This window comes from Netta rufina, assembly GCF_964035555.1.
Source record: "Netta rufina genome assembly, chromosome: 7".
Taxonomy (NCBI): domain Eukaryota; kingdom Metazoa; phylum Chordata; class Aves; order Anseriformes; family Anatidae; genus Netta; species Netta rufina.
In genome coordinates, this window is record NC_140130.1 from 5,969,070 (window position 1) to 5,982,365 (window position 13,296).

The following is a 13,296-nucleotide window of genomic DNA, read 5'->3' on the forward strand; positions in this document are numbered from 1 at the left end:
GAAAGCACAGACTTCGCCCTGTAGGAAGGACAGTCACATCTTCTAAAACTTACAATTTCCAGCTGATCATGTTGTTTGATATGCGATTACTTCCCTCTTAAGAAAGCCTCTCGCTAAAGGAAAGCAAAATACCTTGAAAGTTATTTGAATCTTTTTTGAAGCTACTGATTTACTGACGGATAGCTAGAATAAGTACCCAAAAAAAACATTTCATTTTAGCATTAAGATGATGAAGGAGCTGCATTTGGTACTTAGTTTTAATACCTTGTAGAAATCTTAAGGTTGTACATGATCTCTGTTTATCAGGTCTTCATCCACATGGCTCTGTGAAAGCTCAAAGTCGAAGTGGATCAGTCACAAAAAACAAACATGGGTTCTAACGTGTCATGAAGAAGTATCCATCCATCCGTCCATCCATCTCCAGAAAGTCCCGAACCACCTCTCATTCTCAGCAACATCAGTGTTGTTTACAGAGAGTCTTCAAACACCCTTCTTAGGAATAATCTTATTTTTTTATATAAATCTAAGAAGCAACTGCCAAAGATTAGAAGGGATATACTTGCACATTCCGTTTTCTACCACTAGGAAAAGCTGTACTCCAGTGGACAGTGAAGCGTAACTCCTAGAAAATCTAGCAGATACTCTAAATCATTACTGTTTTCCCATTATTTATTAGTGTTTTGTGACTGGTTCATGTTGTTACAGGCAGGTACTGCAGGACCTGCTGATACGTCCATCAGCTCTACGAAAGATAAATCAGGCCTTCTCTAGCAGTAGTAATTTAAGTTTTTAAAGCTATGTTTAAAGCTATATTTATATACTCGAAGCAATATTGTATTATCAAAAGCAAGCACTGCATGTGCTACTGCTTCTACGACTCAACTTAGACAAGTTATGAATTCTGTAGTACTTGGGGCAGATGCTAATGCTGTTGTGTAAAAATAAGGTAGCAAAACAGATGAAGAGAACTGACAGCTTTAGGGGTAGCATACCACCGAACCCTCCTGTGTTATATACTTATACCTCTTCCTCAGCGTCTGAAGAAGGTTTAAGGTGGGAAAAGGAATAGCTTTATGTAGGTCCAGACTGTATCCAAAGAAAGCATGCTGTCTTCCTGGCGAGGTGTTTTATGGTAAATCCACAGACACTAGGTCAGTCTCCTTTTCTAAAATAAACCTGCAGTTGTGTATTTCTGCACTCCGCCACAAAGCTCCACAGCCCACAGCTGCAACACTGTTTTTAGTAGACCTGCGCTGCACTGTGTGACAGACATGCTAGAGATACCAGCTCCTTGCCCTTGTGGCTCCAGGGAAAACAAAAACATGAAATGGAAACTTTTCAAAATAAATGAGTAGCTGAAGGTCTTACTCCCAAGCCAGACTACAAGAAAGTGTAAAGACAAGCTGAAGATAACCACTTGTGTACTTTAACAGCTAGGACACTGCAAGAAAATGGTTGTTCCATTATAATCCCATTTAAAAGCACTTTTTCTACATTTCTTTATCATTAATATTTTCCAAATTACAATTCATAATGAAAAGAACTTGTCAGAATGCTTTCTGAAGTGGCTCCCCTAATTCTCCACCATAAGCTATGCAGTCCAGCAAGTATTAGTTGCACCTGGAGAACAGCTGATTGATAGTTTTTGATCCGGATTCACATTCTTCAGTCCAGTTTGTTCAAGCATGCTCTGATCGAAAAGAAAGCAAAGCAGAAGTGTGCAAACGTAAATAGGATAACTCCTTCCTTTGCATTTCCAGAGGAAAAAAAAAAGCCTTGATCTTAATCTAGATCTCTTTAAATGGATGCTAGAAAGTAGCCTGCAGTCACTAACCCCTTTCAAAAGTTTCTCTAACTGTTGAGGCTATCAGAAAACTGTGTAGTGTAGAATTCAGTTATCTCAGCTGGAGATAAGCATCCTGTTTGTACCAGTGCCATTCCTCAGGGACTTGTTTTTCAGTAGCCCTAGTGTGTCGGTTACAAAAATACGTAAACTCGAGCAGACTTCTAGTAATGTAGTATTTCATAGCTTAGGGGAGTCAGTAAGTTACAGAAGTGAAAGCAGTCTCTTGTAAGGTAACTTCTGATTTCTGTTCAAATGGCTGACACCAGAGACTTGTCCTGCGCTGTTAGATACCTGTTTTGTGTAGCAAAAGCTGTGTTCAAGGCCTGTGTGCTAAGCAACACAGCAATCTACTCAACTCAGAACCAGAATAATGTTTAAAGCAGCTAAGTAAATGGGAACAGGGTTCCCCTTCTACCTCCAGCTTCCCAAGGGAGCTCTGTTAACTTGTTTCTGAATTCTGTCACTGAAGTGATGAGGACCTTCAACTCAGAAGTAAGTGTTCACCTTGTGGCTCTTCAGCCTTTAAGAAATGATCCACAAAATAAAGCCAGCTTTATTCTTTTGAGCTACAGCAGGCTGAAGAGAGTTACCCTTCAACTTCATACCCCTCCACGATACATAAAGTGGTTTAAAAAGAGCTGAAATAAAAACCCTTCAAAATATTTGCACGTGTTCCAGGAGTACTTCACTTCTGAAGTAACAGCTGGTGAAAAACACTGCACACAAAGCCAGGAGGCATTAGTAACTAACCACCACCATCGTACAGTGCCTGGGGTGTGATGCCATTGAAATAACACACGCACCTCCTAGTTTTGGAGCTCCTTGTCGTGGGACATCACAAACCCTACAAATACACAGAACTGCCGTGTTCTGTCCTTTTAACTTTATTACATCAGCTCAGCGTGTTAGATGTTAGGAAAACTTCTGCAAAATCACTTACATACTTGTTGCAGCGTTATTTTCTTCTCAAGGTGTCTACTTACAGGCCACTGTCAACCACCAGCACAATTAACACTATAGCTGTAGATGCAGTAAAAGTGTACAGTATTCATTTGACTCAAAACCCTATGAAGAGTTAATGTAATCAGTTTGTTTTGAGCAATTACTTAGGAAACAGAGGGCTGGGGAAGCAAGATAGCACAAAATTCTGCAAAATCTTCATTTATTAAATCTGCAATTTTTAAAAGGATTCTTACAAAATCCCTGGAGTATCTGAAAAACACCTGATGAGGTGAAGTGCAAAGACCTTTAAAAGCTTCGCAAGGTTTGTTAGAAAAGAAACGCGTAAACAAAAAGAGAAGGTTTCTAAGTCAGAAGCCACAGGAACTGTTGCTGAGGACCCTGAAGGTGCAGGATGACGTTGTTTTCCCATCAGCAGCACTAATGGCCCCCTAATGTTTAGAGGGAACACGCTTCAACACGACTTTAATAAACAGACAGGCATTCCAACCGTCTCATCGCTTCCTTGCTGTAACAAAACTATCAGCCAAGAATCTGATCTTAACTAAAAAGCACCGACGAATTTTAAACAGCAGCACCAGAATGCTTTGTCATTCACGATGCATTCTGCGCCCTACTTCCCAGTCACAGCAAATTGGTGCACATGCTCTGAAACAGCAGTCCAGAAAACCTCTGAAATTCTCCCAAATCCACATGGTCCCATACAAGATAATATCTCGCATTTCAGCCTACATAGTCCTTTATTTCTTCCCTTTCTTGGCTGCAGTCTTCTTTCCTCCCTTTTTAGGATTGTTCCCGTATTTTGCTTCCAGATGGGACAAGAAGTCATCCATTTCCTTTTTACGATCTTTATTTCTGCTCTGGGGGAGGGAAAAAAACACAAACCTTTTATTACTGCTCAATACAGATTGTTCTAATGAAGTTAGATAGCTACAAAAAACCCTGGAACATACTAAGCAGGGAATACAGGCTACAGAAGGTGTACTTCTGTTAAGCAAAAGCCTAATGTATCCTTTGGGCTCTACACCTGACTTCTGCAAGTATCAAAACAGAGGTAAATAAGGCCATAAAAATACACAACTTAAGGCTAGGAAAGGCAAAGCAATTTCTAGTTTAAACCCCAAACTCAAATACAATTTGAGGAATGGTTACATGTCAAATCCTAGGAATCCCACTGGACATGAAGAAAGGCAAAACTGGAAACCAAACCAAAACCTGAACAGAATGTTTCTTTCCTCATTCCCCAAAACGTCAAAGCAGAACAGTAATACTGATCAACTTTTGAAACCTTGTGGAATCCCCCAGAAAGAAAAAAAAAAGCATTAACACTCCCTGTCTAACCACCTAAAAGTTAAGTATTTTGATTGTGTATACAGTAAAGATGAGCACATTAAAATAACTTGGTTAATTTTTAAAAAGATGCAGATAATAAAATCTATACCGTCCTCTTGCCTATTAAATGAAGTATGTAGTTAGCATTAGGTCACATTTTAACCTCAGGAAGCTAAGAAGAGTTGCAAAGATCCAAACTGTAGAGATGCTCAGGGAAAACACAGATATAAGCCAGTACCACAAGTATCTTCAACAGATGCTAAAAGCCTTACTTGAATCAGCGCTTTCAGGTCATCTTCTCCATCACCAAGGCCCAGTTCTTGTTTACACTCTTCTGCCTCTCTTGCTTCTTTTTCTGCCTGAAGTAGCAAATTAGCTTTTAGGAAAGTATTTTGCATGTTATTTGAGTACTTAAAATAGTTGCTGAACACTTAATTCTGCATCTGTATACAAATAGCCACAAGTAAACACAGTTTCCAAGTGAGGCCACAGATCAAAGAGCCTGTTCTGGTTCCCCACTTGGGTAGAGCAGGGCAGGTTTTTTTTGCTGTTGCACAGAGCTGAACACGATGACATCCCCATCCCTGCCCCCCCTGCGCCCCTCTTTTTTTTGTCCTAGCAGCCATTACATGGTCTTTAAGTTGAAGGTTACTGTCACATGCACATAACATACTGTACAAAGTGTCAAAAAAAATAAAAATAATTAAAAAAAAAACCACGGTAGGTTGGAGAAGAGGTTCATTTATCCAGAGTGTTATTTCACATTTGCCAATAGGCAAGCGTATTATATTTCTCCCATGCACTCACCTGAACTCCAGCAACTTGCAGCTATATAAACAAATGCAGGGACATGCTAAACTCCAATAGGCCATAGTGAAAAATGCTGAAATAGGAGGAGAAAGTAACAGGCAACAGCCTGTCACTACTCAAAAACCTTTCACAGCAATTTGAATTAGTGGAAAGAGTATTTTTGGAGAGGAGTTGGGAAACACAGGTGACTTGTGGTGGAGGTCAAAGATGCTGAGCAAGATCTGTAACTCAGCAATCCTGTGGCAAACATTTCCCTTAAAAAAGATTTCATTTATTTTCACCGGGAGAATAAATACTTACCATATACGGTGTTTCCTTGTGATTGGTACTTACCCGCCTTTTCCTTGCCATGGCTTTCTGCTTAGGCTCTTTGATGAAAGCTTTGTAGGACGGGACTTCTTTGCAGTCGATGGCTTTTTCTATGATTTTCCTTATCCTCGGTTCATCCGTGTAGTCCACACACAGCACAGACTCCATTATTTTATCCATGTCACCCTCAAAATCCACGTACGCTGCCTTGATATCTGCTAGCTCCTGCTCCGAATCCTTGTAGGTCTTCTCAAAATCCTCGATATCTTTCACGCTGATCTGCAGGAGAGGGGGGGGGGCATTCAGGAGACCCGCGGCTCGGTGGGGAACAACACGCGAAACCCAAGCAGCAAAGCGGCGTTTTGGGTTAAATCGCGAGGGGTTTTATGCTGGGGGGGGGGGGGGGGGGCGGGCAGCGCGCTGACCTTCTTGAAGAGCAGCCGCCAGTACTCCTGCCAGTCCCGCTCGGCCCGCAGCGCCTCGCCCTCCTCGTCCACCCGGCCCTGCTCGTCGTACAGGGCGCGCTGCTCCGCGTCGCTCAGCACGGCGTAGGCCTTGCCCAGGATCTGCGGGGACAGCCGGGCAGCCGGTCAGTCAGTCGGTCGGTCAGTCTGTCCGTCAGGCAGCAGCACACCGCCCCGCGCTCACCTGGAACCGCCGCGTCGCCTCCTCCTTGTCGTCGGGCGGGACGCGGTCGGGGTGGACGCGCAGCGAGGCGCGGTGGTAGCCCCGCCGGATCTCCTCGGGCGAGGCCCCGCGGCGGACGCCCAGGGCCCGGTACAGGTCGGCGGCGCCGAAAGCGGCCTCGCACTGCTCCAGCAGCCCCATCGCGCCGCCACCGCCGCCGCGCATGCCCCGGGCGGGAGGGCGGGAAGGCGGCGCTGAGGGGAAGGCGGGAAGCGGAGGGGGAGCGGCCGCGCTGAGGGGCGAGCTCCGAGCCCAAGGCGGAGGACGCCCCCTCCAGGCTCTCGCCGCCCCTCGGAGCTGCCCCGGGAGCTGCGGGTGACACAAACAGCGCTGTGACCTCAGGGCGCATTCGGTTCTGCCGCCCAGGGGAAAGCGACTCCTGGAAAAGCTCCTTTTCCTCCTATAAGCACCCATTCTCTCCAAGGCTTTCGCTCAGAGAGGCACGAGGAGAAATAAAAACCAAGCAGCTCTTCCAAAAGTCTGTATTTATTACATCCCAAACCCAAGTGGACATGTTTTCCTTGCAGGCTGTCCCAAATACCACACTAGGATAGCAAAGGTGTTTGCATCCCAACAAAGCCAGAGGAAAAAAACAAAAACACTCCAATATAGATCTGTTTATACAAAACTCATAAGGTCTTTAATTAAATGCAATGTAAGTGGTATACACAGACAGATACGTACAAAAAGGTCGATGCATAAAAGTTAGTATTTTACATATCTTGTGCCTTTTCTTGAAATGTTGAACATTTCCCTTCTCTACTAATACCACGGAGGGAATAAATTCTCTACCAATACCATGGAGGGAATTAAAAAACAGCAGTGTCTACTCAGATTTCAGCTCTTATTCACAGAAGATGGTAACGTTGTAGAATATTCTTGCTTTCATAAAAAAACCTTATAAAAGCTATTGGATATCTACCATTATAAGAGAGCTCTGCTAATGTCAGTGAGTACCACTATTCACAGCTTGATTAACCGATTACTGTTACACAACTCAGGTTACACCTGCAATGATTATTTCAGTCAGTTCCAAGAAACACCGAATTTTCTCTTACCTGATCACCTTCCTTTGCAACTTTTCCTTCCCAACTTCTCAGCGGGCCCTTTATGGGTTTTCCAAACTTAAGTGCTAATGCTGACCGCAGCATTAACACAGCAGGATAAAGACATGACAGCCAAAGGGGATGAAATATAAAATACTTAACTATTTTATTCTTCTGATTTTTTCAACTTTAATGTTGCCTTCTTTCCACGTAGTGGAGCTTTGGCTCGGTCAGCTTCCTGCGCAGTTTCAGCAGTCTTCTTTTTTGGCTGCTGTTCTTTGGAACGTATCAGATCTTGACGTCCAAGTTCAGCCATTTTTCCTTCCCAGGACTTCATTTCGTTTTCATACCGAACCTTATCATCCTCAGCAAGCTGCAGGTATGGCTGGAAGACAAGCACACCTCTGCAGTTGTGGAAGGGGCTGTGTCTGGCTAACTGCCATGTGTATCGCAGGCACCCACTTTCACCTCCAGAAGATTAAAAAAAAAAACAAACCACCGAACTTGAACAAAACCACAAAATCCCACCAATGAATTTTGGGGATGTGAACACATGGCAATTCCCAAAGAGGAAGTTTATTCGATGTTACTACTAAGGTGTTTTATTTGATTACTAATTTGAGAGAGCAGGCTTACGTAAGGAACAAGAATAGTTTTTTCTGCATCTTTTTTTTCCCCCCCCGCAGAAAGAATATGAACCTCACATATGTTCTAAGCACCCATTCAAAACAATCTGGAAGAAGGGCCTTCAAGAGAAAGGACAGACTGTACAGAATAATTCAAAAATGCAGAGATTTCTTATTGGTATAGCACTCCTCCGTGTTTCATATACCCATCTGCAAATTTGCATTTCAAATACATTGTGAATACTGCCAGAAGACTATCCCCAACACAACCAAAGTTAATAAACTACATGCAAAAATCACTTTTACTATGCTGGCATTTACAAATATTATCAGAAAAAAAAAATAAATCTAATTGTTGCAAATTATTCCACCTTCCTCCCTCGATCCCATTCACCTTCCTTTTCCAGGCATACAAAACTCCCAGCCTACCCCATTCACGTTTCATCAACACTGTGAAAGAAATGGTCACTACTGGAATAAAAGTAATGACTATCTTTTTCAAGACATGTAAATAAGATCTCAGAGTAGTTTCCTCTATATCATCTGTCAATATTATATTAGTATAACACTGGTTCATAATTGTCAGTGTTATATCTAACTCAAGGTTTTGTAACGATTTATTGACTAAAATTTGTCATTTTCCAGTTAGATCAGAGCCTCATGGAAAGCTGCAAACATACCTGTTTTTCAGAACTGGGCAGATTTTGCCACGTTTCAAATAAGTGCTTCAACTTTGCCTACAGGATATTAAATACACAATACATTAGTATTATTCTAATGCTAGACAGACCGCAGAGGGTTACAGATGAAAGCCAGGTATAAACCAATATAAAAAAGCAGGAACTCATGTAGGTTTAATACTACATATTCTTAACCTAGGTAAATAGTAAATGGCATGGTTTGACAACTTGCTGGGCATCATCTCAGACACTTTTACAGTTAATAAACACGCAAAGTAGCTTAAGTTACTCAGCCTGCAGCAAAAGCAGGCAGACCAAACAGATTAATTGATTTACAATTGATTTTAGTCAAGCAAAATGTAGATATTGAAGTGTTGAACATTACTTTGAAAGCCACAGAATCCAAGACAGACTTTCTGAATAAAATAGTATGTTAAGGCACTTATAAATATATATAAATATATATATATACACACACACACGCATGTTTGTTTGTTTTAAGAAGAAATGAAGAAATTTTACTGGCTTACCACAGGTGAAACTCCCACACTTTTTTGAAAGTTTTCTGACACAAAAATGTTAAAGCCGCTACGAGGTCTTTTAGGTTTTCCAAGCACAGTCAATTCCTTTAAAAACAACAAGAAGAGTTAGTCAATCTACCCTGCATACGTTTTTCCAAACTAAACTTAGCACTTATATTCATATTTTGCACACACAAAATAATGAAGTTAAATTTTTAGTGATTTAATAATCACTAAGTAATCAGTAAACTGGACCATATATCAAGATGATTTGGTTATTTACATCACTTGTCACGTCTGATGATAAACTAAATTAAGAAAAGTTAAAATCTTTATTTTTCACAGATGTAAGAGGAAAAAACACCTTTGAGCTGACTCTTACTTCAGTAAAGTCATCTAGAAACCAAAGATTGTTACTAAATTCCACTCAGCAAGAAAGTCACGATGAGAGGTTTCCTATTATCTTCATACAGCTTTAGTTGCTGGTGTGAAATTCTGTATGCTTGCAGAGAGGAAGGCAGATTGCAAACGGTGGGAGGTGAGGTGGAACAGAATCAGCGGATTCCCAAGGAAAAAGAACTAGTTTCTGTGTCAGAGTGCTTTGTCTACATGGATCACAGCGAGGCAGCACAGCAGGTTAGGGGTGCATTGACACTTACCATTTTCTCCAGCCCTAACACACTCCCACTATAGCTGGGGTTCTACAAGTTACCACCTGCTTAGGTCTTAGGTATGGCACTTAAATTCCTTGTGGTGCAGGCATCATTTGGATTAAAACCTTCCTCTAAGTAGGGGTTCCTTTATACCACATTCATTTTACTTTTGTCAATTAGGGAAGCATCACGCAAGCAGCTTAATTCACAGAACTGAATAGGCAGTAAGTAAACCCTCCAACTGATTTTGCCACCGGGCAAAGCATAATACTGTACCTTTACAGATGGTTCTGTCTCTTAGGATTTATAAATAAACAGGCTACAAGGAAATCGGGAAGATGATCTGTATGAAGGACACGAACAGCCAGGCATGTACATAGGCCTAACTCTACACGCCAGCAGCAGCACAGATTGCAAAGAGGCAGAGCTGGGAGGAAGGCAGGAAGGCTGTTTCCTCACAGGGGCTGCCAACGAGCTAACGGATATAAACTCTTTGGGAAAAGCTATTTCTGGCTGTTTTCCCAAGGCAGGGAGGTGTTGCTGGTTCAAACGCCTTACTACCTGTTGTTCCTCAGGCAGATTTAGGAAGAGGAAGAAAAAAGCAGAGAGGCTAAATAGAAGTACAAATATATCCTGCTCATTCTGGTCTTCAAGCACAGGAAAGCCACTAAAATTCCTGCTAACACCAGCAGCAATTTATGTATTTATTTTTCAAGTAAATTCTAAGCATTTAACTCTTCTCTGTATACCCAACAGATTTCAGTTTCCTTGAGAGAACAGAAACCTAGAGTTGAAAATACTGACTCTCTTTTTCCTGAACGATCTTCTTTTCGCCAGTCGTTTCCTCCTTTCTTCTTTCAAAGCCGCAGCCTGGGCTGGAGTTAGCTGTGCTTTATATGCAGCCAACTTCTCTTCATATATTCGCCAGTCTGCCTTTCTTGCTTCCTCATAAACCTACAAGACAAACATACAACCATCAGCCTTACCCAGATGTTTTCATTCATCTAAGTGTGGTGCCTTTAAAACTACTAGAAAATGGAAACAGCCATCTGAAACATTCATCCCGACACAGCCCAATCTCCTTATCAATGCAACATTAAAAATCAAATACAAGCACCTACAGCGAGGTAAGAAGGGTACTTCTGTAAAAACTTCAATTCCTGCTGAGTTTCAGTAATCAGCACTGTCTGGTATTCCTCTTCTGTAGCAATCCCTTCTAACCCCTCCCTGCCACCTCCTTGCTTTCTCAGATCCCTGCACGTGATCATTACACGAGCTAACGCTTCTAACCTGCTAATAAAAAAAAAAGTAGCTAAGATTTTTAGACTGAAGTATCAGATCTGTTTGATTAGCCGAATGGATTGAGAAGAACCCAGATTTAAAAGCTGGCTCCACCCCGTGAATTATCTTAGTTAATCTGATAACAAGGCAGCTGACAGATCTTCAGATGCAGCTCTATGCAATAATAATTTTCCATGCAAGAAGGAAAAGCTGCAGCTCAGCTGAAACAATTGCTCTTTAACTACGCCCCACTGCAGCACACCAATGCTTTGGTTGCCAAACACGTTTCTAGAACCACCAGTGCTGGGTACAGAAGCATCATAAAGTCACGGTCTCAGTACTACAGCACCAAGCGGGGCTGAGCCAGGCTACCAAGCGTACATGTAGATCTGAAAAGGCACCATCCCCTTCTCCATTTCAGACATACAAACAAAAAGACACGCGTTACACTAAGGCACACAGAGATAGAAGTTCAGAAAGGACCTAAGAGCACTAAAATGCTAGGGTATAAGAGCACTCAAATACTACTTACAAAAGGTATCGCTTGTTTAGGCAGAAAAGGAACTAACTGCCATCAATTCCTGACTGGAACTCATTGCTAACTTCGATCAAGGAAGAACACCTGTTAATTTCCTATAACTGGCACTTACTGTAGTGATTAGCAACTGTATTTGTAGAGTTCTTTTACACTATCCCTTGCAATTGTCACTCTTAACTTGGCTACCTAGAACAAAAAATAAATCAACTAAATAAGACTCAAAGGAAGTTACCTGACAATCAGGTCTCTGATTAGCATCAGATCAGGTAAAAGAGGTCGGTCCTTTCATCAACATTTAGTTCAAGCCTCTCCTAACTTACGCACTGAACAAGTAGAATTTTACAATTCTTTCATTATTGTATATGCATGCACCCATGTATAATTATGGTTCATAAAACAAGATACAAACTTACCTGCTTCTGTGATGCTGGCAACTCCCTCCAATCACCTGCCAACTTTTTAACCAGCTCCGTATTACTCAGCTCTGTGTATTAAAATGAGGAAGCAAGAAAGTCAAGATCAATGCTGCATTTTCTGTAAGCTTCTTCAGTTTTCCTGAAGCAGGCTGTCACTACTATCTTTCTCCTGTACAAATGTATTTTCCTCCTTTCATAACAGTAACTACTTTGGCATGGCAGGCGAGGCAAACTAATTAGGGTGAGTGGAGGAGGGTTCCCACTTACGTTTCACACTACAACAAAACGTACAGTTGCAAACTGAAGTAGCATTTCAGCTCTATAACAGTTTATTTCTTTGCCTGTATCCTTTTTTTTTACAACACAAGATGACCTGAAATGGGAGCAGGACTGGGGGGCAGAGACCAAAAGTAAAATTTGTAGTTCCCAACTTTTGGCAGAAGAGCCTGCTGGATTCTTTAAAGCAAGTATAAAGTGATCTCAACAACCTCGTACAACAAACTTAATTAACCTTTATTAGAATAAAGCCCTTTAGCTACAATATTTTTCTTTAACCTTACTTCTGCTGAATGTCATCTTTCTCCCACAAACAAAATTGCAGTGACTTGAGATCGTTTTGTTCTTTAGCCATCAACGCATTCGATGAGCTTTCCAGTTAGATGTGAATTTGAGGTGGGCACAAAACGAAAATAAGTGTTTCTTTTCCTGAAAAATCCTTTCCAGGATTTCCCTCTGATTCATTAGAAAAAAAAAAAAGGGGGAAATCTCCTCTGCCCCACCTCAAACGTAAAGTTCAGTCATCTCAACGAGGCAGAAGCACAATGAAGCTGTTGAACACAAGCTGACTTAGCTCATAGCATCGTTAAGGCTGGGGAAAAACCCTCCAAGCTCATCTGGCCCCAGCCACTCCTACCACCAATATCACCCACTGACCACGTCCCCAGGCACCAGGTCCAACCTCTCCCTCAGCACCCCCAGGGGCGGTGACTCCCCCACCTCCCTGGGCAACCCGTCCCAACGCCTGACTGCTCTTTCTGAGCAGAAACGGCTCCTCATTTCCAGCCTGAAGCTCCCCTGGCGCAACCTGAGGCCCCCCGCCCCGCCGTACCTGGGTGCTGGCGGCGCAGCGGGCCCTGCCGCTCTCCGACGAAGCGGAAATAGGCCGTGAGCGGCCGCTTCGGGCGCTCCGCCGAGCTCAGCCGCCGGGACAGGCCCCCCTCGGCCGCGCAGGTGGCGCCGCAGGCCCTGCTGGCAACGGAGCGGCGGTTAACGCTCAGCGCCCAGCCGTTAACGGCCAGCGCCGAGCCGTTAACGGCCGCCGAGCCCCTCCCGGCCCCTCCCTGCCCCCGCCGCACCTGAGGAGCCGCCCGGGGCCCGCCGCCAGCCCCGCGGCCCGGCCCAGCGCCGCCAGCGCCGCCGCCATGGCTCGGCCCGCGCGGGGCACCACGGGACGACGGCGCCGCCGTCAGGGGCGGGGGGCGGGGCTTGAGGGAAGCTCCGCCTCCCCGCGCGCGCCCGTCGCCAAGGTGACCTCGCCGCGATGCCACGCCCCCTCGGGTGAGGCCACGCCCCCTGGCGGTGCCCGGGGAGG

General features: G+C 43.5%; 3 protein-coding genes across 4 annotated transcripts in view; 1 reads left to right on the plus strand and 2 right to left on the minus strand.

The window, feature by feature from the left end:
• The window catches only part of FAM149B1 (family with sequence similarity 149 member B1), a 12,382-nt gene extending 11,937 nt beyond the window's left edge, over positions 1-445 (plus strand). Inside the window, exon 15 of the mRNA XM_084290341.1 lies at positions 307-445. Coding sequence (XP_084146467.1) covers positions 307-380 — 74 coding nt within the window. The 3' untranslated portion in view covers positions 381-445. The remainder of the gene's footprint in view (positions 1-306) is intronic.
• On the minus strand, positions 403-6,100 carry DNAJC9 (DnaJ heat shock protein family (Hsp40) member C9). Its single transcript, XM_084290342.1, has 5 exons — positions 5,906-6,100; positions 5,683-5,823; positions 5,282-5,536; positions 4,411-4,497; positions 403-3,666 (listed from the first exon to the last, which is right to left on the minus strand). The coding sequence occupies exons 1-5, from the start codon at positions 6,083-6,085 to the stop codon at positions 3,547-3,549; spliced, it is 783 nt and encodes a 260-aa protein (XP_084146468.1). The 5' UTR covers positions 6,086-6,100; the 3' UTR covers positions 403-3,546.
• Positions 6,101-6,412: 312 nt separating this feature from the next.
• On the minus strand, positions 6,413-13,178 carry TFAM (transcription factor A, mitochondrial). 2 transcript variants are annotated; one of them, XM_084290628.1, is made up of 7 exons: positions 13,061-13,178; positions 12,814-12,950; positions 11,703-11,773; positions 10,275-10,424; positions 8,827-8,922; positions 8,297-8,353; positions 6,413-7,375 (listed from the first exon to the last, which is right to left on the minus strand). In XM_084290628.1, exons 1-7 carry the CDS (start codon positions 13,126-13,128, stop codon positions 7,157-7,159), a joined length of 798 nt encoding a protein of 265 aa, XP_084146754.1. In that variant the 5' UTR covers positions 13,129-13,178; the 3' UTR covers positions 6,413-7,156. The 2 variants fall into 2 exon arrangements, with proteins under 2 accessions (XP_084146754.1, XP_084146753.1); XM_084290627.1 differs by having other exon boundaries at positions 12,814-12,953; positions 13,061-13,143.
• Positions 13,179-13,296: the final 118 nt, after the last annotated feature.

What these genes read in the sequence shown, in the direction of transcription:
- TFAM (XM_084290627.1), bottom strand. Translation starts at nt 13,128, where the DNA reads ATGGCGGCGGCGCTGGCGGCGCTGGGCCGGGCCGCGGGGCTGGCGGCG. An exon ending in TGCCAGCATCACAGAAGCAG is followed by an intron (nt 10,425 to 11,702) that starts GTAAGTTTGTAT and finishes TTTGTCTTGTAG; the next exon opens with GTTTATGAGGAAGCAAGAAA. An exon ending in GTGTGGGAGTTTCACCTGTG is followed by an intron (nt 8,354 to 8,826) that starts GTAAGCCAGTAA and finishes AATATCCTGTAG; the next exon opens with GCAAAGTTGAAGCACTTATT.
- DNAJC9 (XM_084290342.1), bottom strand. Translation starts at nt 6,085, where the DNA reads ATGGGGCTGCTGGAGCAGTGCGAGGCCGCTTTCGGCGCCGCCGACCTG. An exon ending in GGCGGCTGCTCTTCAAGAAG is followed by an intron (nt 5,537 to 5,682) that starts GTCAGCGCGCTG and finishes CCTCTCCTGCAG; the next exon opens with ATCAGCGTGAAAGATATCGA. An exon ending in CCATGGCAAGGAAAAGGCGG is followed by an intron (nt 4,498 to 5,281) that starts GTAAGTACCAAT and finishes TTGCTACTTCAG; the next exon opens with GCAGAAAAAGAAGCAAGAGA.